The sequence below is a fragment of the Sorex fumeus genome, unplaced genomic scaffold, assembly GCF_029834395.1.
Source record: "Sorex fumeus unplaced genomic scaffold, SorFum_2.1 ptg000136l, whole genome shotgun sequence".
Taxonomy (NCBI): domain Eukaryota; kingdom Metazoa; phylum Chordata; class Mammalia; order Eulipotyphla; family Soricidae; genus Sorex; species Sorex fumeus.
The window spans coordinates 3293106-3315307 of NW_026606193.1; the positions used below are offsets into that span (position 1 = coordinate 3293106).

The window sequence follows — 22202 nt, forward strand, 5'->3', positions numbered from 1 at the left end:
CAGTAAATGACTCATAGTAAATGACTCAAAAAAAAAAAAAATGGCCAAAATGAAAAAATGCTCCACATTGCTAGCCATCAGGGAGATGCAAATCAAAACAACAATGAGATATTATCTCACACTACAGAGACTGGCACACATTCAAAAGAACAAAAGCAACCGATGGTGGCGTGGATGTGGTGTAAAAGGGACACTCTTTCACTGTTGGTGGGAATGCCCACTAGTCCAGCCTTTCTGGAAAACAATATGGACAGTCCAAAAACCGGAAATTGAGTTTCCATATGACCTGCAATACCACTTCTGGGAAAAAAATCCCAAGGATGCAAAAAAGCACAGTAGAAATGACATCTGTACCAAATGTTCATTGCAGCACTGTTCACAATAGCCAGAATCTGGAAACAACCCAAATGCCCTAGAACAGATGACTGGTTAAAGAAACTTTGGTACATCTACGCAATGGAATATTATGAACTTTGCTTATAAATGGGTAGACATGGAGAGTGTCATGCTAAGTGAAATGAGTCAGAGAGGGACAGACATGACATGGAAGGAATGCACTCATTTGTGGAGTACGAAACAACATAACATGAGGCTGACACCTAAGGATAGTAGATTGCTCCATAGCTGGAAGCCTGCCTCATGAGCAGAGGGGAGAAGGCAGCTGGGACAGAGAAGGGATCGCTAAGAAAAAGATGGCTGGAGGAATCGGTCAGGACGGGAGATGCTCGCAGAACGTAGATAAAGGACCAAACATGGTGACCTCTCAGGGTCTGTATTGCAAGCCATAATGCCCCAAAGGAGAGAGAGATTATGGGGAAGCATGTCTGCCATGGAGGCAGGGGGAGGGTGGGAAAGGGGAGGATATTCCGGGGATATTGGTGGTGGGGAATGTGCACTGGGGGAGGGATGGGGGTTTGATCATTGTGTGACTGGAACCCAAACATGAAAGCTTGTAACTCTCTCAGAGGGTGACTCAATAAAATTTAAATGAAATGAAACCATTGCATTTCCTCCAATTTCCTGGAATCTTTGATCCCCTCAGACTTCCTCTCTGCCCCTCTGTCTGTGACTAGTGAGTTGTTCTCCAAGGGTTCGGGTTTATTTCTGTTTGTGTTTCTGGGCGTTACCAGCTTTCAAAGCACGGCGGTCGGAGACGGGAGTCGATTTGCTCATCAGCAAACGTCGACTTGGTTCTATGAGGATGTCTGTGATACAGCGCGTGGTGTGTCCTGGGCACTGTCTCGTGCAGCGGGGAGCGTGTGTGTGTCTTCTCAGGGAGGGGAGTGAGCGTGTCCCTGCACAGTCACCAGGGCTGCGGGCTGGTCCTCGAGGGGGCTGGGGGCCTGAGGGGGCCCCCACCCGCTCTCCTCGTCCCTCGGCTGACTGGCTGCGTTTCTGCAGAGTGTGCCGGGCCTGGGGGGAGCAGACAGCGGGCGCTTTGCCTTATGTGTGAGCCGCAGTGAGCGGCCAGGGACACTGACCATGACAAGCAACCAGGCTGGCCATTGCCCGCTGGGGCCGTGTCATGGTGGGTGGCTGAGAGCAACAGGCCGCAGCCCAGCACATCCGTCCAGTCACTTCTCTTCCTGCACACCTCGGGGAACATGCAGTGACCTGTGCGTGCTGCAAGCGGGCCCGGTTCCTTGCTTGGACAGTGGAAGTATCCGGGAACTGTCCAGCTGAGTGCCCTGACCCTCTGTCCAGCTCAGCGACTCTCCCAAGCCGACCTGGTGGAGCTCAGGGACGGTCAGCTTGGGGACAATCAACTTGGGGACGATCAGCTGGGGGACGGTCAGCTCAGGGGGACGGTCAGCTCGGGGGATGGTCACCTCGGGGACGGTCAGCTCGGGGGATGGTCACCTCGGGGACGGTCAGCTCGGGGGATGGTCACCTCGGGGACGGTCAGCTCGGGGGTGGCCTCGTGCACCTAGAGTCTGGTCGGGGGCCTCCGCTGTATCCACTTGGCGATGGCGGGGAGGGCTTGGACCCGCGTCCGGAGCGCGGCCAGCCGGGGGTGGCCGGCCAGCAGGTCGGGCTGGAGGACCAGGAGCGTGCTGCTGCAGATTTCCCAGTAGAAGTCCACCCACGTCACCTAGTTTCAAGAAAAAAAAAAAAAATTTGCATTTCAAAATAAAAGACACAAGTTCCCTTTTGGGGGCGTCCAGACTTCAGTGATCTTTCTCGTGAGGGTCCGAGGGCTACGCCGGCAGTGCTCAGGGCTTGCTCCCCGCTCTGTGCTCAAGGATCACTCCAGGTGGGGCCCGGAGGCCCCGGGGTGCTGGGGAGCGAGACCCGGTCGGCGGGGTGCCAGGCAGGGGCCCTCCCGCTGTGCGTCACTTTCGCCCGCCCTTGCCAAGGCAGGAACATACTCACGGAGTCGCCCACCAGCCACTCCTTCTCCCCCAGGTACGCGTCCAGGTCCTGCAGGAGGCCAGGGGCTTCCTGCGTCAGCAGCTGGGTGAAGGCCTGCTCCTAGGGGAGGGGCGGTCACTGAGGCCCAGGAGGGAGCCCGTGTCCCCGCACTCGCCCCCACCCCACAGCGCCCCGGACCCCCTCTCTGCGCTCTGACCGCAAGGGGGAGGCTTCTCTGCTTTTGCTCTCATGCCTGGTCCCAGAAAGAAGCGAGAGCCAACTGTCCTCTGACGAATGACGTTGACTCCAGCCCGGCTCAGGCCTTAGTCGCCCTTTATGGGCCGAAAGATTCGCCGTGCTGCGGTCTGCGGTTCTCACTTGCTTTATGGGTAATAAATCTTTCCTCCCTAAAATCTTTGGGGGTTTTTCCTCTTAATTTTTATCAATGGACAAATGACTCCATTATGTTTGCAGACATTTTATATTTTTCCTAATTTTTGGGGGGTTTTGGAATACATCAGGCTATGTCAGGCCTAACTCCTGGATTTGTGCTCAGGACTGACTCCCAGCTCTGTGCTCAGGGCTGACCCCCGGCTCTGTGCTCAGGGCTGACTCCCGGCTCTGTGATCAGGGCTGACTACTGGCAGGGCCCCAGGACCCTAAGGCATGCGAGGAAGACCACCCACTCACTTGGCTCACATGCATTTAGTCAAAACCTGGCACGTGGCCACCCGGGGTTTGACCCCAGCACCTCAAGGAGTGAATCCTGAGTTTGGTCTGGGTGTGGCCCAAACCACCCCCCAAGAAACGCCCCAAATCCCAGGGGAAAGAACACAGCAATATACCGAAAAGATTATACACCATGTACAAGAGGGCTTCATCTCAGTGATGCAGGTTAGGTTTCATAAGTATGAATCAATTCATGCAACACAAACAAAAAGGAGATAAGCAACAAGAAAGATAAAAATCATGGGATCATAACAATCGACACAGAGAAGGCTTTTAACGAAATTCAACACCTATACAAGATAAATAAAAAAAATAGGAATGGAGGACGTCTGAATGAAGTGGCATCTGCAAAAAACCCACAGCCACACCAGACTCAGTGAAGGACAGCCTGAGATCAGGCGCAAGGCAGGACCTCGGCCGTTTCTGTCACTCGACAGTTTCCCGACACAGCACGCAGACGAGAGAAAGACACCAAGAAGATCCAAACTGGAAGCCAGACTCCCAGCACGCTCGGACGTCATGACGCTCAGAAAACTCTAAAGGCCACCAAAAGCCTCTTAGAAATAACAAACCAGTACCGCAAGGTATCAAGTTACAGAATCAACACACAACACCCATGACACCTGTACACAAGTAACACAGGAAGCTGTTTGGACTTGGGGCCACAGCCGCAGTGCTGAGGCTCCCAGTTCTGTGCTCAGGGATCACGCCTAGCCGGGGCCCAACGTACGAGTGCTCGGAATCAAACCGTGCTGCCTCGTGCAAGGCAAAGGCCTTACTCGCTCTACTGTCTTCCTGGACCTAAAACACAATTTTGTGTATCTTTGGTTTGGGGGCCACACCCCGCTGTGCTCAGGGGTTACTCCTGGCTCTGTGCTCAGTGACCTGTATGGGGTGCTGGGATGAACCTGGCCGGCCGTGTGCGGGGTCAGTGCTCTCTCTCTGTCACCTTTACTCTCTCGGGCCCCTTAAAACGCGTGTTAGACTGTATCCCATGTATCTGTCCTTGTGAATTAACAAATGTCCTACCTTCTCTTCCAAAAAGTTATGAGAGAAAAGATTTGTTTTTGACCCTGAGAAGTCCTTGGTGTCGTATTCTAGCAACTGACTTTTAGCGAAGTGACGGAGAATTGTAGATTTCTCCAAGGCATTATTTTATCATCACTTTTCCATTTTTTTTTTTTGGTTTGGTTTTTGGGCCACATCTGGCTCTGCTTGGGGCTTCCTTCTGACTCTGCGCTCAAGGATCACCCCTGCAGGTCATCTGGGAACCATATGTGGTGCGAGGGATGGGACCCAGGTCGTTGTGTGCAAGGTAAGTGCCTGGCCGGCACCAAGAAGGTGTTTTACAACCAGCTACCACCGTCGTTTAAGACTGAACCACTTGGGGCTGGAGTCGTAGCACAGCGGGGAGGGCGTTTGCCTTGCACGCAGCCAAGCCGGGTTCAGTCCCCAGCATCCCATCGGGTCCCCCGAGCACATCCAGAAGTAATTCCTGAGTGCATGAGCCAGGAATAACCCCAGAGCATCACTGGGTGTGACCCAAAAAGTAAGAAAAAAGTCTGGGCCACTCCCACTCCTTTAACCCTGCTCCCCGCCGCTGCCCCGCCTGGTCCTAGGACTACAGGCTGGCACATGGCTGCCCAGTTCACCCCCGGCACACAGGTGGTGGCCCAGCACCCACCAGGCGGAGGCCCTGAGCACAGAGTCAGGGGTGACTCCGGAGCACGTCCGGGTGTGGCTAAGCCCCACCAACCACCAGGGACGAACCTCAAGACCAACCATCAGAGAAACAATGTGCTTCTTCACAATGTGCTTCTTCGGTTAAGATGAACTTTGTTTCGAACTGGCAGTGGAATGTGTCCCTAATGGACGTTTCAGCAGGAACAGTTCCCTGTCCAGGCGCCTCTTCATTCAGTGTTTCCTGCTTCTGCTGAGCAGAAGGGGGCAGCAGTGCCCGCCACCACAGGGGAGGAGGTGCTTGCTTCTGTCTCCTAACGGTCCTGCTGGGGGGGGGGGGGGGGGCAGAGGCAGCAATTGCGACCCCTGAACCTGCTCCCCTGCCGGTGGTTTGATTGGGAGTCTCCCTGGCCTCACCTCCTCCTGCAGTACCTAAGCCGCTGATGGGGAAGAACACTGCTATGCTGTCGTGAAGGTAGAGTGGGATTCCTTTTGGTTTGCTTTATTTCGAAGCCCTCTGCCAACCCCGCCCCCATTGGTGCTCCAAGCCTACTCTTGGCTGCATGTGCAGGAGTGGCCCCTGGCCATGCTCTGGGGGCCCCCCTGCGTGCTGGGAATCAAACCCTGCCCCAGGCATGCGAGGTAAGAGTTTGGTCTCCGGTTCTCTCCCCGAGCCCTCCAGAAGATTCTTTGCGAGATCGTCTCGGGCATGAAGCCACGATGGGGCACAGAACACACAGGAAGGAAGGAGCAATGAGGTGGCAGGCAGATAAGCGGGTGGGACTCTGGCTGTACGGTAAAATACTCGTCTCTAAGTCTCCGGAAACTTAGAAAAGAGTCACGGTCACTTTCCTCCCGTTGTTCATCGATTTTCTCGAGCGGGCCCAGTAACAGCTCCATTGGAGACTTTGTTGTTACTGTGTTTGGCATATCGAATACATCACGGGGAGCTTGCCCAGCTCTGCCATGCGGGCGAGATACTCTCGGTAGCTTACCGGGCTCTCCGAGAGGGGCGGAGGAATTGAACCCGGCTCAGCCAGGCCGACTGCGCGCAAGGCAAATGCCCTACCGCTGTGCTATCACTCCAGCCCTACAAAAGAGTATTTTGTCCAAATTTATGCAGACATGTAAATAATAGATGCCGTGTCTTTTGTTTTTTCACAAAAGGAAGAACGATAAGCAGTGTTCATAGGATAACACAAAATAACAGTAAGAGCTCACAGTGTCTACCTTGACAACGACATCAGAGTAGATTCTGTGATCTCCCGACCTCACAGACAAAGACTCTGAGCTCCCGACGGGAGCTGTGTGACAGCGTGAGTGAAAGGGACTAGAATCCAAGCTGGGCACCTGACTCCAAGAACCCACTGTGTTTATGGCAGCACTTTCTTGTGAGTTTTTCTAGCGCGTCTGTTTTGTCCTGTGCCCCCACTGGACAGGCCTTGAGCCAAGCAGCTGATCTGAGCGGCAGCGCCAAGAGTAAGAAACGGCGCGTTACTCTCACGTCCGGCTTCTTCTCGGCCCAGGGAAACCGCGACATGAAGTCGTCCAGCGTGCTGGCCACCCCGTCCACCTGGCACTGCTCCAGCTCCGTGCTGCCCGCCAGCTCTGTGGGGAGAAACGGCCCGTCCCGTGCCCTGAATGCACTCGAGCACCGTGCAGAGAGCCCGGCTTGCTTTGTGTTTGGTCTGTTTGCTTCTGTTTGGGGCGACTCGGGGCTGTGCTCGGGGATCACGCCCGGCGGGCGGGGGGCATCTGGGTGTCGGATCCCCAATGACGCTCCTGGGCCCTCCGGGTACCCTCAGCACAGGGACCGAGCAGGCACCAGGCCTGCAGTGGCCGCAGCTTGACCCCCACACACCACAGAGTCTCCCAGCACCGTGGGTGTCTCTGAGCACAGAGCCCGAGAAAGCCCTGACCTGAGCCCTGCGGGGTGCGGCCCTTCCCCTGCCCGCAGACACAGCCACACGCCCACCTGCACTCAGCCACGGGGAAACGGGCGGGGTCCGAGAGGCGGGGCGAGGCCCACCACGGGCTCCGTGTCTTGGTGCCCGCAGACTTGGGGGTCCTGCCAGGGACTCGCTGCCCCGGCCCTTCCTCTGCCGTTTGTCTCCAAGGAATGGGATTTGTGGCTCTAACGACGACTTGCTCTTAGTTAAAGCCCACGGGACTCAAACCGGTGCTTCAGCCCGAGGCCTAGTCTAGCGCTTGTGCCCCCCTTTTGTTTGCAGGGGGTGGGTGGGGGCGCTGGGCCACACTTGACAGTGCTCAGGGCTGACTCCTGGCTCTGTGTTGGGGCTGACTCCCGGCTCTGTGCTCAGGGCTCACTCCCAGCTCTGTGCTCAGGGCTGACTCCTGGCTCTGTGTTGGGGCTGACTCCCGGCTCTGTGCTCAGGGCTCACTCCCAGCTCTATGCTCAGGGCTCACTCCTGGCTCTGTGCTTCAGGCTGACTCCTGGCTCTGTGCTCAAAGTTCACTCCTGCTCTGTGCTCGGAGCTGACTCCTGGCTCTGTGCTCAGGGCTCACTCCCGGCTCTCTGCTCAAGGCTAACTCCTGGCTCTGTGCTCAGGGTTCACTCCCGGCTCTGTGCTCAAGGCTGACTCCTGGCTCTGTGCTCAGGGATGACTCTTGGCTCTGTGCTCAGTGCTCACTCCCAGCTCTGTGCTCAGGGCTGACTCCCAGGGGACCTGATGGGGTGGGGCTCTGGCCCTGGAGGGACACTAGGCTGGTGGCTTGCCGCTGTCCCAGCTCTCTGCCCCGTTTCCTTTCTGTCCTGGCACGACTACAATGAAGGGACAGCAAGTGAGCGAGATGAAGCCACGGAGGAGTTTCAGCCTCCAGACCCCACCTGTGCCTGCGGGCACCTTCCTGGGTTCCTTAGGGCGTGGGTGGGGCAGAGCCTGGCCAGACCCTCTGAGCACCTTTCCAGGAGCTTCGGGTCAGGGCTCGGGGCTACACTTGTGTCAGGAAGCAGGAGTGAGCACGGGGAAGTGAAGTGACTGTCCGGGCAAGCCATGTGAGATGGACCGAGCACAGACGCCTTTCTAGTTTCCTCCAGCCGACCAGCCTGCTGGGCCCACCCGGGGCAGCACTCGGGGGTCCCTATGGGGGCTCAGGGACTGCAGAGCATGCCTGGGTGCTGGGTGCTAGGTGAGCCCCCCCTCCCCCACCATCCTACCCTCTGGCCCTGCTCATCCAGATTCACGGGGTCTTCTCACCCGTCAGGCCCTGCTCCACCGCCGAGGCGACCCCCGGGCCTCTCCTCACACCGACCCAGCCCTGCTGTGTGGGACTCCCCCTCGGTGCTCCTGCTGAAGCCCACCCCCGCTCAGTGCTCCCTGCCACTGGGCCCGTCCCACGGAGAGGGGACGGCCGTGTGTGCTGCTCGCGAAGCCCCTACCTGTGTTTTTGGTCAAGTATCTGGCTATGGCGAGGCTCTGGTGCAGGGTGACTCCATCGACCTCCAAGATGGGGATTTTGCCAAATGGAAGCCCTGAAAGAAACAATGACAGCAAAGGGTCAACTTCCCGAACGCGGCCACAGCCATGGTTCCGCCCCTTTCGCTAACAATCGCTCCAACGAAGCCTGGGTTCGAGATGGATCATTTCCTCTAGAGCCGCCTTCTGTGGAAGCCTTTACGTTGTGTACGACAAACAGTGTGTTAGAACGCTCTAGGACGAGAAAATCAGAGCCCAGACCCATGCGCGCAGTGTATAAATGTGTCTATGATTGCATGTTGTCTCATTGGTGTATATGTGTATATAAAAGGATATTATACCATATTCTTTTTTTTTTTTTTTTGCTTTTTGGGTCACACCTGGCGATGCACAGGGATTACTCCTGGCTCTGCACTCAGGAGTCACCCCTGGCAGTGCTCAGGGGACCATATGGGATGCTGGGAATCGAACCCAGGTCGGCCGTGTGCCAGGCAAACGCCCTCCCCGCTGTGCTATCTCTCCAGCCCCGCCATATATACTCATAACTCAACCTTAAAAAATTCTCTGAAAGTCTTACTGATTTTTGTAACCTCAGTCCTGTATCATAGTATTTTCTGTACCTGTACTCTAAAGGATACAAATATTTATCACTGAATGAATTGCACTGCACTGTAGACTGTCCTCCCGTTGTTCATCGATTTGCTCGAGCGGGCACCAGTAACGTCTCACAACAAATTGTGAGACTTGTTGTTACTGTTTTTGGCATATTGAATACGTCACGGGGAGCTTGCCAGGCTTTGCCATGCGGGCGAGATACTCTCAGTAGCTTGCGGGGCTCTCTGAGAGGGGCGGAGGAATTGAACCCAGGTCAGCCGTGTGTGCAAGGCAAACACCCTGCACCCGCTGTGCTAGGGTAAAGAATGTAGCGAAGGGGATGGACGAGAGTACAGTGTGCAGGGCATTTGCCCTGCTCGCGGCCGAGCCGGATTTGACCCCGCGCACCCTACGTGGTTCCCTGAGCCCTTCCAAAAATGATCCCTAAGTCAGAGCCAGAAGTTAAGCCCTGAGCACAAGTCAAGTGTGGCCCCCAGTAACAGCAGCAGAATCTAGCTAAATTCTCATTTTCATGAGTGAGCATGTGACGTACATAGAAGACATGCTTGCACAAACATGACAGATTTATAACACAGAATGTACATTGATTACAGAAAAAAAGCCTGACTTGAGAAAACATTAAAATAACCCTAACACATACTCATCATTTTACTTCTTGAATGGCTTTCCCGCATATGTTAAAACAACAACAACAAAAGCAAATGGGTATGAAGTCACTTTTCCTCATCTAAAAATCTAAATCAATGAAATCTAAATCTTTTTAATGCTTAGATGTCAGATTTTTTTTTTCAGCAAATGCCTTGGTTTTGGGAAATGGACAAGAATCAAACAACACTTGTGTGTCATGATCATAACACAACTAGAACCATGAAGATTTTCCCAGGTTCCTGGGCGCGGGGCAGAAGGAAAGAAGCAAGGAGACGAGCCCTCGCGTGCGGGTTAATTCGGTGCGGGCCAGTTACGGCTTCCCCTGCATTCTGTACCCACTCGAGTTCCGAGGGGCAGGAGCTGAGGAAAGGCTGCACCAGACCTGCTCTGGGCATGTCTCAGGGTCTTCCTGTGCACGCGAGACAGATCCACGGGGACCCCCAGCCTGCAGGATACGGCATCTCACGGCCTTTCCCGATGAATGCGCCCAGCAACATCCTACGCGCCTGGCACGCTGCAGTGAGCAGACCGAGCCTCGGACAGCTGTCCCTGGGGTGCTTCTAGCCCAGGGCACGGTGCTGCTCTGCTGTCCCAGGGACCTGAGCCTCCAGGGGAGCCAGCCGCCCTCCCCAGGGGGAAGGGCATCCCCAGGGCTACAGGTAAGCCACTTGACTTTTTTTTTTTCCTAGTGAATCATCATGAGATACAGTTGCAGACTTTTTTTCCTAGTGAATCATCGTGAGATACAGTTACAGACAAACTTTCGTGCTTGGGTTTCAGTCATACAAGGATCGAGCACCCATCCCTCCACCAGTGCCCCCGTTCTCCACCGCCAGTGGTCCCAGTATCCCTCCCACCACCCAATCCCCGTGGCAGGACATCCTCTTTTTGAGCTGCTGCTACTCTTTCATTGTTTCCGAACTTCTGAAAGCTTTTCCTCTCCGATTTGATTTCTCTATTGTTATGAGCCTGTGGTGGTTTTTTTTTTTTTTATATTAGTGAGACACCATGAGGTACAGTTGTAGACTTACAAATTTTGTGCTTGGGTTTCAGTTATACAATGATCGAGTACCCGTCCCTCCACCAGTGCCCATTTCCCACCACCATGGGTCCGAGCATCCCTCCCACCCCCCATCCCCCCATCCCACCCTGCCTCTGTGGCAGGGCATTCCACCCAGGATGAGAGAAGCATGCTGAAAGTAGACTACAGACCAAACATGATTGCCACTCAATGCCCCTTTTAAGTAGTTCAATTCGACACACGGTCTGAGAAAATAGAAACACACGTGCGCCCTCTGCTGGTGTGACCGGGAAGAACTTTCTACATATTTTATTTTTTATAAAGTTGTTCACAATAATTCATGACCTTTACTATTCGAACACCAATCCCACCACTGTGCACCTTTCCACCACCATATGTCGAATGTTTCCACCCCAAATTCCAAACCGTGCCCCCACAGCAGAGCCGAGACAGTTAATTTTGTATTGCTTGTTGTGAATAATCCCCTGAAAAGGGCCCAATAAAGTTTCCTTAGGGAAAGTGTGTGAAGACTGTCGCCTTTCACCCTGGAGCCAGTGAGCCCTTGTGCACGAGGTATTTTGATGACGCGATTTTGCTCTCCAGTAAGATTCCAGCTGTCTTAAAAGAGATCCAGGGAAAATCATCGAGGCTTGTGAAGACCTGAGAAAATCCCTAAACTGGGTGGACGGGACCAGAAGACCTAATTTCTCCCCCCACCCAATGTCAGTAAGTCCTAGATTTTTAGGTGTGTAGGTGATTAATCACAAAAGTCAGTATTTCCAGCTTCACTTGCAGGGACAATGGCATGTGGCTTTGCGAAGCTGGGAGCGGGTCCTCCTGAGCACTGCTTCCTGCCGGGAGCTGGGGGTGGGCCTGCAGCAGCCTGGTTCGGTGGTGCCGACACCAACCGGGGCATTCGTGCAAGATAATTCCATCCTCTTTCACACGATCTTTGATGCTGTAACTTTATTAAGGTTTTTTGTTTATTTGCATTAGGGTTGCGGTCATACCCAGCTGTGCTCAGGGCCGACTCCTGGCTCTGTGCTCAGGGCTCACTCCTGGCTCTGTGCTCAGGGCTCACTCCTGGCGGAGCTCAGGGGACCATGCGGGGCGCTAGAGATTGAACTAAGTATTTTCACTTTTAATAGGAAAAAATTTTGAGTGACAATTCTGCTTCTTTTGCGCATGGGACCCCCCTGCTGGTGCTCAGAGCTTGCTTCTGGCCCGTTCCCTCTCTCCCTCCTCTCATAATTCCCTAAATAAATGAATTTTCCTTAAAAAAAAAAAAAAAGGTAGCCGCCTGAAAGCTGCTTCTGAATGTAGAACTACAGTATATCATAAAACCTTTTTTTTTTTTCATTTCTGTGAGGGAAGACAGAAGGTTCTGGAAATACATTCCCCGCATTTTCACAGACTTCCGTTTGGGCTGCTCACCTGGCTTGATTTGGGGCCAGTCCGCTTGTTCGATTCTGTGGTCTTCGTACTCAATGTTCAAATATGCGAATATGTAACGAATGATTTCTCCTCTCCCCCTCATGTTAAAGTAAATGAGTTTGTAGTTTGGCATCCTGTGATTCTGGAGAGAAAGAGCGGGAGGTCGTTTTAACGGGGCTCTGGATTGTTTTGTTTTTTTTCCTTCTGTTTTTTTTTTTTTTAAATGAAGGTAGTAGCAGTTTTTGAGCTAAGTGGAGATACTGGAGGATGTTAACCCGAGTCATGAGCCTGCCCCGAGACAGGAGAAGGACCCGGTGGGGCCTCTCTCTCCTGGCCTCACAGCCGGGAACCGGGTCGCCCTGGAGCACGGCTGGTTGGCTGGTCGGAGCAGGCTTTAGGCTGGGTCGGCCCAGAGACTGAGCACTCCCCTCAAAGGAGGGTCCCCACAGAAGGCCGAGAGGCAGGAGGAGTCCCCGAGGGCAGGTGGGGCACAAGCCCAGAGTTGCCACCTCCCTGGGAGGGAAACTGAGTCTCCCTCCTGCTCTGGGCAACCTCTCACGTTTTGGCGAGCAGTGACAGCCTCCTCGCTCCTGAGCGTCACGGGGAGTAGGGTCGAGAGAGAGTGAGTGTGAGAGAGAGGGAGGAAGGGAGAGAGGGAGAGAGAAAGGGAGGAGGGGGGAGGAGAGAGAGAGAGGGAGAGAGGGAGGGGATGAGGGTGGGGGATGGGGGATGGGAGGGAACCTGGGGACACTGGTGCTGGGAAATGTGCCCTGGTGGAGGGATGATGTTGGAACACTATAGGACTGTGACCATCATGATGGGCTTTGCAACTGTGTCTCTCCGGGTGAGCAATTAAAAAAAAAAAAAAAGACGCAGACTAAAATCAAACCACGCTCTATGCCAAGAGCAAAAGCTTCCCCAAAATAGAGAATCAGGTATCAGACTGAGTCTATAAAATACACTGAAGAAAACATATGCAAAACACTCCAGGAAATTGACTCAAGTGATATCTTCAATGTCAAGGAAAACAAAACCCCAAAGAAATGAAATTACTTCAAGATAACATGTTTCTGGACTGCAGGAAACATATCAATGCCAGGGCCAGGGGGGCGGCTGAGAGGGTGGGCAGCCGTGCTGGGTGGGGAGACGCCCTACGCTGGATCCCGGTACCCTACACGCCTCCGCTCACCTCCAGGTCCACTGCTCGGGCTCGGGGGGGGGGGGGGGCCCATGTGGCCCCTGGACCCCGCTGCTGCGAGTAGTTAAGATGATTAAGACAACGTGATCACTGAGACAACGCGATAATAAGACAACGTGGTCGTTAGGACAATGCGTATGTGTTTCAGGCTGTGGAGAAGGGCCCAGGGGCGTGAAATCAGCCTCAGGTGTGAGAAGTGCAGGCTGATGCAGTGAGGGCAGACGGGTGTGGGGCTAGAACGTTCTGAGACAAGAGAAGGTGCGTGGGAACACCGGAGACCCGACGGCCCAACGCAGAGGAGTGAGACCCAGGTGAGCGACAGCTTTACCTGGGGTTTGGCCGGTTTAGCATGCTACAAACAAGCCTTTGCTTAGGCAAATCACAGTTTCTTTTTTCTTTTTACTGCTACATCTAATGCCGTTCTGTGTTGACCCCGCACAAGGGAGGCTGCATTTACTTCCTGAAATAGTAGCGAAGCAAGATGCAGAAAGGATGAGCTAGCTTCACATCTTCACGATACCTTACTTACTCCGAAGAAGGTCGAGTAACCTTCCTGAATCAATGAATCAAAGAACAGTTAAAATAATAGACAGCTTCAATATTTTACCTGGAAAAGGATTATTTTTGAAAAGTTCTGTGTCGGTGCCCGCCTTGTTTCTCCTCGACCCCTGACCCGGGTTTACTTTCTGTAGCACTGACCCACTTAGCTGCAGTTATTTCATCTGTCACTGTCACTGTCACTGTCCTCCCATTGTTCATCGGTTTGCTCAAGCGGGCCCAGTAATGTCTCCATTGTGACACTTGATGTTACTGTGTTTGGCATATCGAATACGTCACGGGGAGCTTGCCAGGCTCTGCCGTGTGGGCAAGATACTCTCGGTAGCTTGCCGGGCCCTCCGAGAGGGGCGGAGGAATCGAACTCGGGTCGGCCATGTCGGCTGTGTGCAAGGTAAATGCCCTACTGCTGTGCTTTCGTTCCAGCCCTATTTTATCTATAGGCAATTTTAACACAGACATTGATGAAATGCAAGGTAGTGAAAAAAAAAACATTCTATTTTGATCAGCTCAAATACTTCATTGCTCTCCATTATTTTAAGAACACAGAAAAATAATCTCAAAATGCTACTGTACCGGCCAGAAAGCTGAAACAATTCTAACTTAACTCTCTGGCAAATGAAATTAAAATTCATTTGCTATGTTAAATACTTTGAAGATTTCATCAGATAACTGGAAAGCAAGGATTGATTTTTTTAGAGGCAAAAACTCACAAATAAGTAATTAGGTATTAATCATTTTATAATTCACTTCAGAACCTAAATCATATTTGTCTTATTCATGAAAGCTTTGGTCTATGTCAGCTCTTACTCTTAAATACGAGGAACTTCAAACATAATGGCAAATTCCAAAGACAGCTTTGTTTGTATATGCACCTTGTTGGCACAGTGACCTATGGTATGATGAAAACAAAGGTCACTTGTGAATTTGCCAATAGTTTTCCTTCTGTTTCATCTTAACACGACCACTGATAAAATGTAGTGACATAGAGTGTAATGTGTGTATTGCCAATGTGTAGACTATCTTTTTGGAAAAAAAAAAGTAGTATTCAGACTGCAATCACTGGAGATACTATCATTTACATAAGAATCTCTTACATATATTAACATTAAAATACAATACTTTATTTCCTTAGCAGTTGCCAGTAACAAATGCTAGTTATTCCTTTTATTCACAGTGTCTCCAAATAGCTCTAATTCAGTACTAGAAATGTTGCTATGTTGTGTCGCTAGGTAGGACACTAGGGAATCTTTTTTTGGGCTGGGTAGGTTAAGTTAAAAACCTCAATTTTCCCTATCAAAGACCAACTTAAATATTCTTTAAAATAACAGCCTCACAAAAATGCCAGAGCAAGCAGGACCCCCTGGGAGCAGTGAGTTCAGATTCCTACCCTGGGGTAAATAAATCCCTTCAAATTTCTTTGAAACCAAGTTATGAGAAATGCAATTCCTGGCAAAACAAGATGCTCAAGACACAGGCCATAAAACGACAGAAAGCATCACAAGTCAAATACCTCAACTTGAAAAAAGTGAAGAACCATGAAATAGAATTCTCTGCTGCTTCATATGTTGAGAAGCATCTCCTGGGAAATTTTTGGAAGAAGTTATAAACCCTGATTAGAGCGAGGTTTTTCCTCTGGTATTGACGGATTTTCTGTCAAAAAGCACTTGGAGGACCTTTTGGAATCTCTTCAAACTCTCTGAAATCTGGTCTTGCATCTCTCTGCGAAATGACCACTTGTCTGCCCCCGGCCTTTGCTGGAAGGCTCCGGAGGGGACGAGGCTAGAGTCAGGGGAACTGGCAGAGGCTGAGAGGACAGACAGACGGAGGCACAGAGGAAGACAGGGAGACACACAGACCCCGTTCTGCCCACACCACTTACTCACACTTCCCCGGCCGGCCGGCTGTCCGTCGTCGGCAGCGTCTGGTGGTCTGGTGTGCAGAGTTTTCTGCACCTTGGTGTTCTTTGAAGAGGAAGTGAGTCACAAGCCAGAGAGAGGGAAGGCGGCTTCCTTACACCTCCAGGTCTCTTCCTTCGGTCTGGGAGGTGGTTTGCTCGCTCTGCACCTCAAACCAGAGAGCGCTGCCTGCTGCTCCGGGCGTTTCACGGGATGCTTGGATGTAAATTGCCTATTTGCATGCAGTTGGTAGAACCAACGTTTTTGGGTGTGATTTCTCTGTTTGTCTATTTTAAAAATCCTACACCGTATAATATGAGACCAACACCCAAGGAAGTAGAGATAAGGGTCAGGAAGATTGCCTCACGGTTGGCAGTCTGCCTCACGAGCTGGGGGAGGAGGCAGCTGGGATGCAGAAGGGACCACTAAGTCAGTGATGGTTGGAGGGGTCGCTCGGGATGGGAGGTGTGTGCTGAAAGTAGACCAGGGACCAAACGTGATGGCGTCCCAGTGTCTGTATTGCAAACCATGATGCCCAAAAGGAGAGAGAGAGAGAGAGAGAGAGAGAGAGAGAGAGAGAGAGAGAGAGAGAGAGAGATTGAGAGTAAAAGGGAATGTGCCCGCCTTAGAGGCAGGGTTTGGGGTTGGGTGGGGTTAGCGGGAGGGATACTGGGGACATTGGTGGTGGAGAATGTGCACTGGTGGAGGGATGGGTGTTCCGTCATTGTATGGCTGAAATGCAACCATGAAAGCTTTGTAACTGAATCTCACGTTGATTCAAAAAAAAAAAAAAAAAACCAACCCTGCACTGTAAGTTCCTAGGGAGTGAGGACCATGAATCCTGTTTCCACAGATTCACAGGTGGGCTGATGGTTGGCGCCTCTGCCCTGGAGTCTCCCACAGCCTGGCCCTTGCTGCCAGCACCCGGTTGGCTCTGCCTGTTTCCCCTCTGGCAGCCAGTGAGCAGCCCATGGAGGGAGGGAGGTGCCGACACCTGAGGGCCTCAGCGGAGCAGGCGTGACCTGTCGACAAGAACACAGGGCCAGTGGCGGCCATTTCTCTTCCCCTGCAATTGACCGTTTCACTAGAGTTCAGTTTCCAGTGTTGTGAACATATTTTACTTATACTTCTCTCTCAAAAGAGCCAGATTGTTTAAAATAAACTTACAATGGAAGCTTCTGATACTTCTGGTTGATTGCCTTGAAGCAGATCAGCAGCTCATGTTTTAGGGATTAATTTTTTCCTGGACCGGGGTGATAGCTCAGCGGGGAGGATGTTTGCCTTGCATGCGGCCAACCCAGGTTCAATTCCCAGCATTCCATAGATGGTCCCGCGAGCTCTGCCAGGAGTCATTCCTGAGTGCAGAGCCAGGAGGAACCCTGAGCATCACTGGGTGTGGCTCCCGAATTTGTTTTTTTGACTCTTTCACACAAAGAATGATGTCAGGACCAGGGATGCAGCTCAGTGGGGATAATTACCCTGCATGTGTGACACATAGCGGTCACTCTCTCAGGCAGGAGGAAAAACAAGGAATTTCAATGACAATATTAGGACATCGCAGAGAAAAGACCGAGTAAAATATTTATCTATGCAAAACTGGATTTACAGACTGTCCCCGCCCCCTCTGCTGGTGCTCTTGCTCTGCAATACAGAATTTCAGGTTGTAGTTCCACACCCGTATGTGTGTATAAGGGTCACTGTCTACCCCTTCCTGTCCCTTGACCTAAGGACCCCTTGCCTGTTGATCTGATTTCCTCTTTTTTTCATTTTTTAGTTCAAGTTAATTTTGTTGTTTCTTGCCAGGTCCTTGATTTTAGTTATTTACACGCTATAGTAAATGCCTTTAGCTTCCTTGTTTATTCAATTACACGTCATCTGAATGAATGCACTTGGTCCTAACTAGAATAATTTTGGCCATTTGTAAGAACACAGTTGTATTCCACTAAGAACTTTTACCATAGCGGCTTCTCCTGCCAGTTACTTAGAGATGGGGACTTGGATGGAACTCGCATTTCGTGTGTGGTGAAAAATGGTCTGTGAATATGAAGGTACATAGATTGAATTTTAAAATCCGTTTTATTGTTTTGTGCATCTTTCTACATTAGCATTTTCAAGTCCTTAAGATAATTGTCTCAGAGTCGTGCTCCTGAATTGCGTTCTATTTCCACCTTATCTTCCATCCCCATCTGTCCGTTCGTGTGTGTGTGTGTGTGTGTGTGTGTGTGTGTGTGTGTGTGTTTGTGTGCCGCTCACTCCTGTGCTTGTAGAGGGAGCTCCGGGCCTGGGTGACTCCCAAGGATGTGGTATGGGAGGGTTGTTCTGAAGGTTCCGCCCTACTCAGGGCCCCTGCTGTGCCAGGGATGAAGCCCAGACCTGGAGCCCACAGGCTTGTCCCCTACCAGGGATGCCCCCAGCCCGACACTTCGACTCTCTCCTCAGTGATGCTCCATCCGTCTTCCCAAATAGTTAATGCAACCTGCAGTCACCTACGTCTGTTTCTTCGGGCCAACAGTTCCTGTTTCCCAGACTTTCTGATATCAACTATTTGCACAAGCATAAGGTAACAATTAAAAAAATTTTTTAATTTGATCACTGAAATTACAAAGTTATTCCTGATTGGATTTCAGGAGCACGGTGTTTGCACACAGACCCATCACCTGCCACTTCCCTGTACCAACCCCCACCCGGCAGAGCGCCTACACGTGGGATCTTTTCAAGTCTGTCCTGCATCTCTGCACTGTGGTTCCCAGTTCCCTTGCGACAGGGTTTCATCACAACACTTTTCCTGTCAGCACCTCCTCTCCTCCTCCTCCTCCTCCTCCTCCTCCTCCTCCTCCTCCTCCTCCCTGACCCCATCGTTTCCCTCCCTGTAGGTATTTCTGCCTCCCTCCTATCCCCTGAAACAGCCGGTTTTCTACCAAAGCCAGCCATAACTCCTTTTATGGTTTTGATTTGCATTTCCCTAATAATAAATGATGTTGAGAATATTTGCATGTTTCAGCAGACCATATGCATATCTGTTGTTGTTTTTTTTTTAGAAAAATATCTATTCAAGTCTTTGGCCTAGTTTTGGTTGGGTTGCTAGCTTCTTCCTTTTCTGTGGTACGAGTTCTTTGCAGGTTTCATGCATCAGCCGTCTGTCAGACATGATATGCAAATATCTCCTCCGAATTTCTACACTGTGTTTTTGCTTCTGCAACAGGCAAAAATAGAATATTCCTACTTTCTATACTAATTTCCTGCACAGGGGCCTGAGAGCTAGTAGAGCTGGTAAGGTGCTTGCCTTGCAAACAGTCAACCCAGGTTGGGTTCTCTGGAACCGTGGATGGTCCCCCGAGCACTACCAACAGTGATCCTTGAGCACTGAGCCAGGAGGAGTCACTGAACACTGACAGCGATGCCCATCACCCCAAATGTTTTTTGGAGGCCAGATTCAAGGCATGTCTGGAAGCGTTCTTGGCCGAAATTTGGCTTTGTGCTCAGAAGTGACCCCTGGAAGAGCTTGGGGAACCATATATGGTGCCGGAGATCAAACCAGGGTCAACTGCACGTACTCCAAGTGCACTGATGCCCCTGCCTCTCTAGCCAGAGCTAGCACAAGAATATCTCCTTTACCATGGGCGGGTCCTAGGTTAGAACGGTCTTCAGCCAGCAAGTCCCCAAGCGCCATTTGAAATCCAGAACTAATTCAGAGTCCAGTTCTCTTCTTGCTCTCCTTACACTGAGGCCATTGTGTAAGAAGGGGAAGCGACGGTCTGTCAAGACGCCAGCATGGGCTTCCAGTCTAAACCCAACACGCACCAGGGACTGGAGTCTCCGTCCCAGCCCTGATTTGAATTAATTAATCAATCCTTATGTTGCCACACCTGGCAGCATGCTCGGGGCTTCTTTTTGGCTCTGTGCTCAGGGCTCACTCCTGGCAGAGTGACCAGGGAATCTTCTATGGCTCCAGGGATGGAACTCGGGTCAGATGCATGCAAGGCACATGCCCTAACGTGCTGTATTGTCACGGAGACGCCAACAGTTCCAGACTTTTATAGTTCCGGAACTTCTGGCGGAGTCGTGCACTCTCTGCATCAGTTCCCTCGTCTGTAAATGGGTCATGACAAAGATCATTCTGATTTTTCAAGGTTGAGAAGATTAAACAAAATGATGTATTTCATCCACTCAGTGCACTGCTTGGCAAGTAGTTATTGCTTCACTGGCCTCAGTGGTTATTACGTATTCCTTTAGTAATGAAAACTTGGATTTTATTATTATTTTTGGGTTTTGGGGTTGGGGGCTATTTGTGGCCATGCTCAGAAGTTCCTCCTGGCTCTACATTCAGGAATCCTTGGCACTGCTTGGGGGACAGCATGGGGTGAAGCCCAGCTTGGCTGAGTGCAAGGCAAATGTCCTACCTGCTAGACTCTTCCCAGCTCCTGAAAACTTGGATTTTTAAATAGCATCCTCATTAGTTCCTCTTTATTTATTTGTTTCAGTAAAAGAGAAGTGACAAAGAAACCAAACCCATGTCTATTTTCCTAGCTGCTTTGGTGACAAAAACAGAAAGAAGTCACCAAGCTACCTTTATAAAGCTTCTAGAGAATTTTGGTCCTTTTTATTCAAATTAAGGATTTTCTGTTTACGTTATATGAAAATTTAAAAGTACCCCCAAATTTAAAATATTTAAACCTGAAACTTTTTTTTTCTTTTTTATTAGTGAAACACCATGAGGTACAGTTGTAGATTTACAAATTTTTGTGCTTGGATCTCGGTCATACCACGATCAAATACCCATCCCTCCACCAGTGCCCATTTTCCACCACCGGGATAATATCCCTCCCCCCCATCCTCCCATCCCCCCATCCCCCCTGCCACTGTGGCAGGGCATTCCCCCCTGTTCTCTCTCTCCTCCTGGGCGCTGTGATCAGCCAAAGAGGCATTGAGTGGCGAACATGTTCAGTCCAGTCTACTTTCAACCTGCATCTCCCCTCCTGGGAGGATCCTCCAAACACCCTCCACTTGGTGTTCCCCTTTCTATCTGAATTGTCCTTTCCCCTAGAATACCCAGCTGGCCTCTAAGTTATGGAGTAATTCTCCTTAAACCTGAAACTTTTGATGAGAATATTTTTCTTACCTGACTCCAGATACTCTAAAGAATAAAACAGTTATTATTTCCAAGATTGTGAGTGGATGTTTTTCTGCCTCACACTTTGGCTGAAAGATTCCCAGATGCAAGCAGATGCTAAAAGCAATACACATAGCTAACACTGTTAACTGCTTAAATGTTAGACATTGAGAAAATGTTCTCTATGTTCCATCTCACTCAATGCCCGCAAAACACCACATAAATATATGGTGTGACTACACTTATCTCTGAGTGTAGTCATGTCAGAGGGAGTGTTTTGAAAACGTTTCTAGGTCTCAAATTTCTTAAAATTTGGGTCTTATTAATGAGACTTCCTGTTTATCTTGGCAAGGAGAAGGAGCGAAGAATTAAAATAGAGTAAGTTAACTTGTTTTCTGAGTGTCCCAGAATCTCTCTATTCTCTTTACAACTACATTAAATTCCATTTCTACAAAGATACTGTGTTCTGGCCCAAATCATACCTCTCCAGTCACTCAAAAGTCTATCTCCACTGAAACACGCCCCTCTCGGAAAAGAAAAGAATTGTCTATTGACCGCTGAATTAATTTTCCTCTTGCAAGCATTTCTCTACCTTGCATGGTAACTTGAATGAAAACTTGAAAACTAAGTTAAAGGGGAAACTTAGGGGTCAGAGAGATCATACAGGGGGCAGGGCGCTGTTCACACCTGTGACCTCCCTGGGTTCGGTCCCCAGCACCACAGAGCATCCCCTGAGTTCTGCCAGGAATGACCTCTGAGTCCAGAGTCAGGAGTAAATGCTGAGCACAGCCGATATGGCTCCCAAACCAAAAGTTAAATAAAAAAAAATCGGAGAAGGGATGCTAAATTCGTGGATCAAAAACTACAGGGACAAGTTGCCTTTGGACCCACATTCAGCAACAAAGACCAGCTATTGTGACAATCATAGGTCCCGCAAATCCAGCTGGACTTGGAATTTGTCACTGTTAAAGTAGTACAAGCCACAGTGTGATTTAGAGAGACTAAGGCGGGCTAGAGCAAAGTGCTGTTCTAGAAGTTAGCAGGACGCAGGCCGGCAGAAAAACATGTACCTATTAGAATAATCTGTTGCTTGTATTGCCTACTTAATTGAAAATAATAATCTAATGAAGTATGTTTTCCTCATGAACTGAGAAAGATGCTATTTTAGAGAGTAAAAATACATCAGAAAGTTTTAGCACTCCATCGAGGACGGCTCATAGTAACCGCTGCCTATCTCGGGACCAGCTCTGTGCTCAGTGTTTGATTTGCTAGGGGCTCACGGTCAGCAAAATGTAGATTCAATATTAGAGCCAGTTTGTATGTTTTGCCATTTATCATTGCATTAGGTTCACTCACAAAGATGTCACTAGATGTTGAATATTTGCATCTTTCTCTGTAGAAAGACACAAGTCAAATGTAAATTGTAATTTGCATTTCATAAATAATATATAACAGAATATATCGATTTCTCACCTTTTCGGGATTTCATCATTTGATCAACACAGTTTTTTAGGATTATTCCCAA

General features: G+C 50.4%; 1 protein-coding gene across 1 annotated transcript; it reads right to left on the minus strand.

The window, feature by feature from the left end:
• Window positions 1-1822: 1822 nt before the first annotated feature.
• On the minus strand, window positions 1823-15599 carry HPGDS (hematopoietic prostaglandin D synthase). Its single transcript, XM_056106642.1, has 6 exons — window positions 15556-15599; window positions 11917-12058; window positions 8162-8254; window positions 6260-6369; window positions 2374-2472; window positions 1823-2092 (listed from the first exon to the last, which is right to left on the minus strand). The coding sequence occupies exons 2-6, from the start codon at window positions 12047-12049 to the stop codon at window positions 1928-1930; spliced, it is 600 nt and encodes a 199-aa protein (XP_055962617.1). The 5' UTR covers window positions 12050-12058; window positions 15556-15599; the 3' UTR covers window positions 1823-1927.
• Window positions 15600-22202: the final 6603 nt, after the last annotated feature.

Coding starts and splice junctions, on each gene's coding strand:
- HPGDS (XM_056106642.1), bottom strand. CDS start 12,049: ATGCCAAACTACAAACTCATTTACTTTAACATGAGGGGGAGAGGAGAA. Junction 2,473..6,259: donor AGAAGAAGCCGGACGTGAGA/GTAACGCGCCGT, acceptor CCCCTCCCCTAG/GAGCAGGCCTTCACCCAGCT. Junction 2,093..2,373: donor AGTGGCTGGTGGGCGACTCC/GTGAGTATGTTC, acceptor TCTTGAAACTAG/GTGACGTGGGTGGACTTCTA.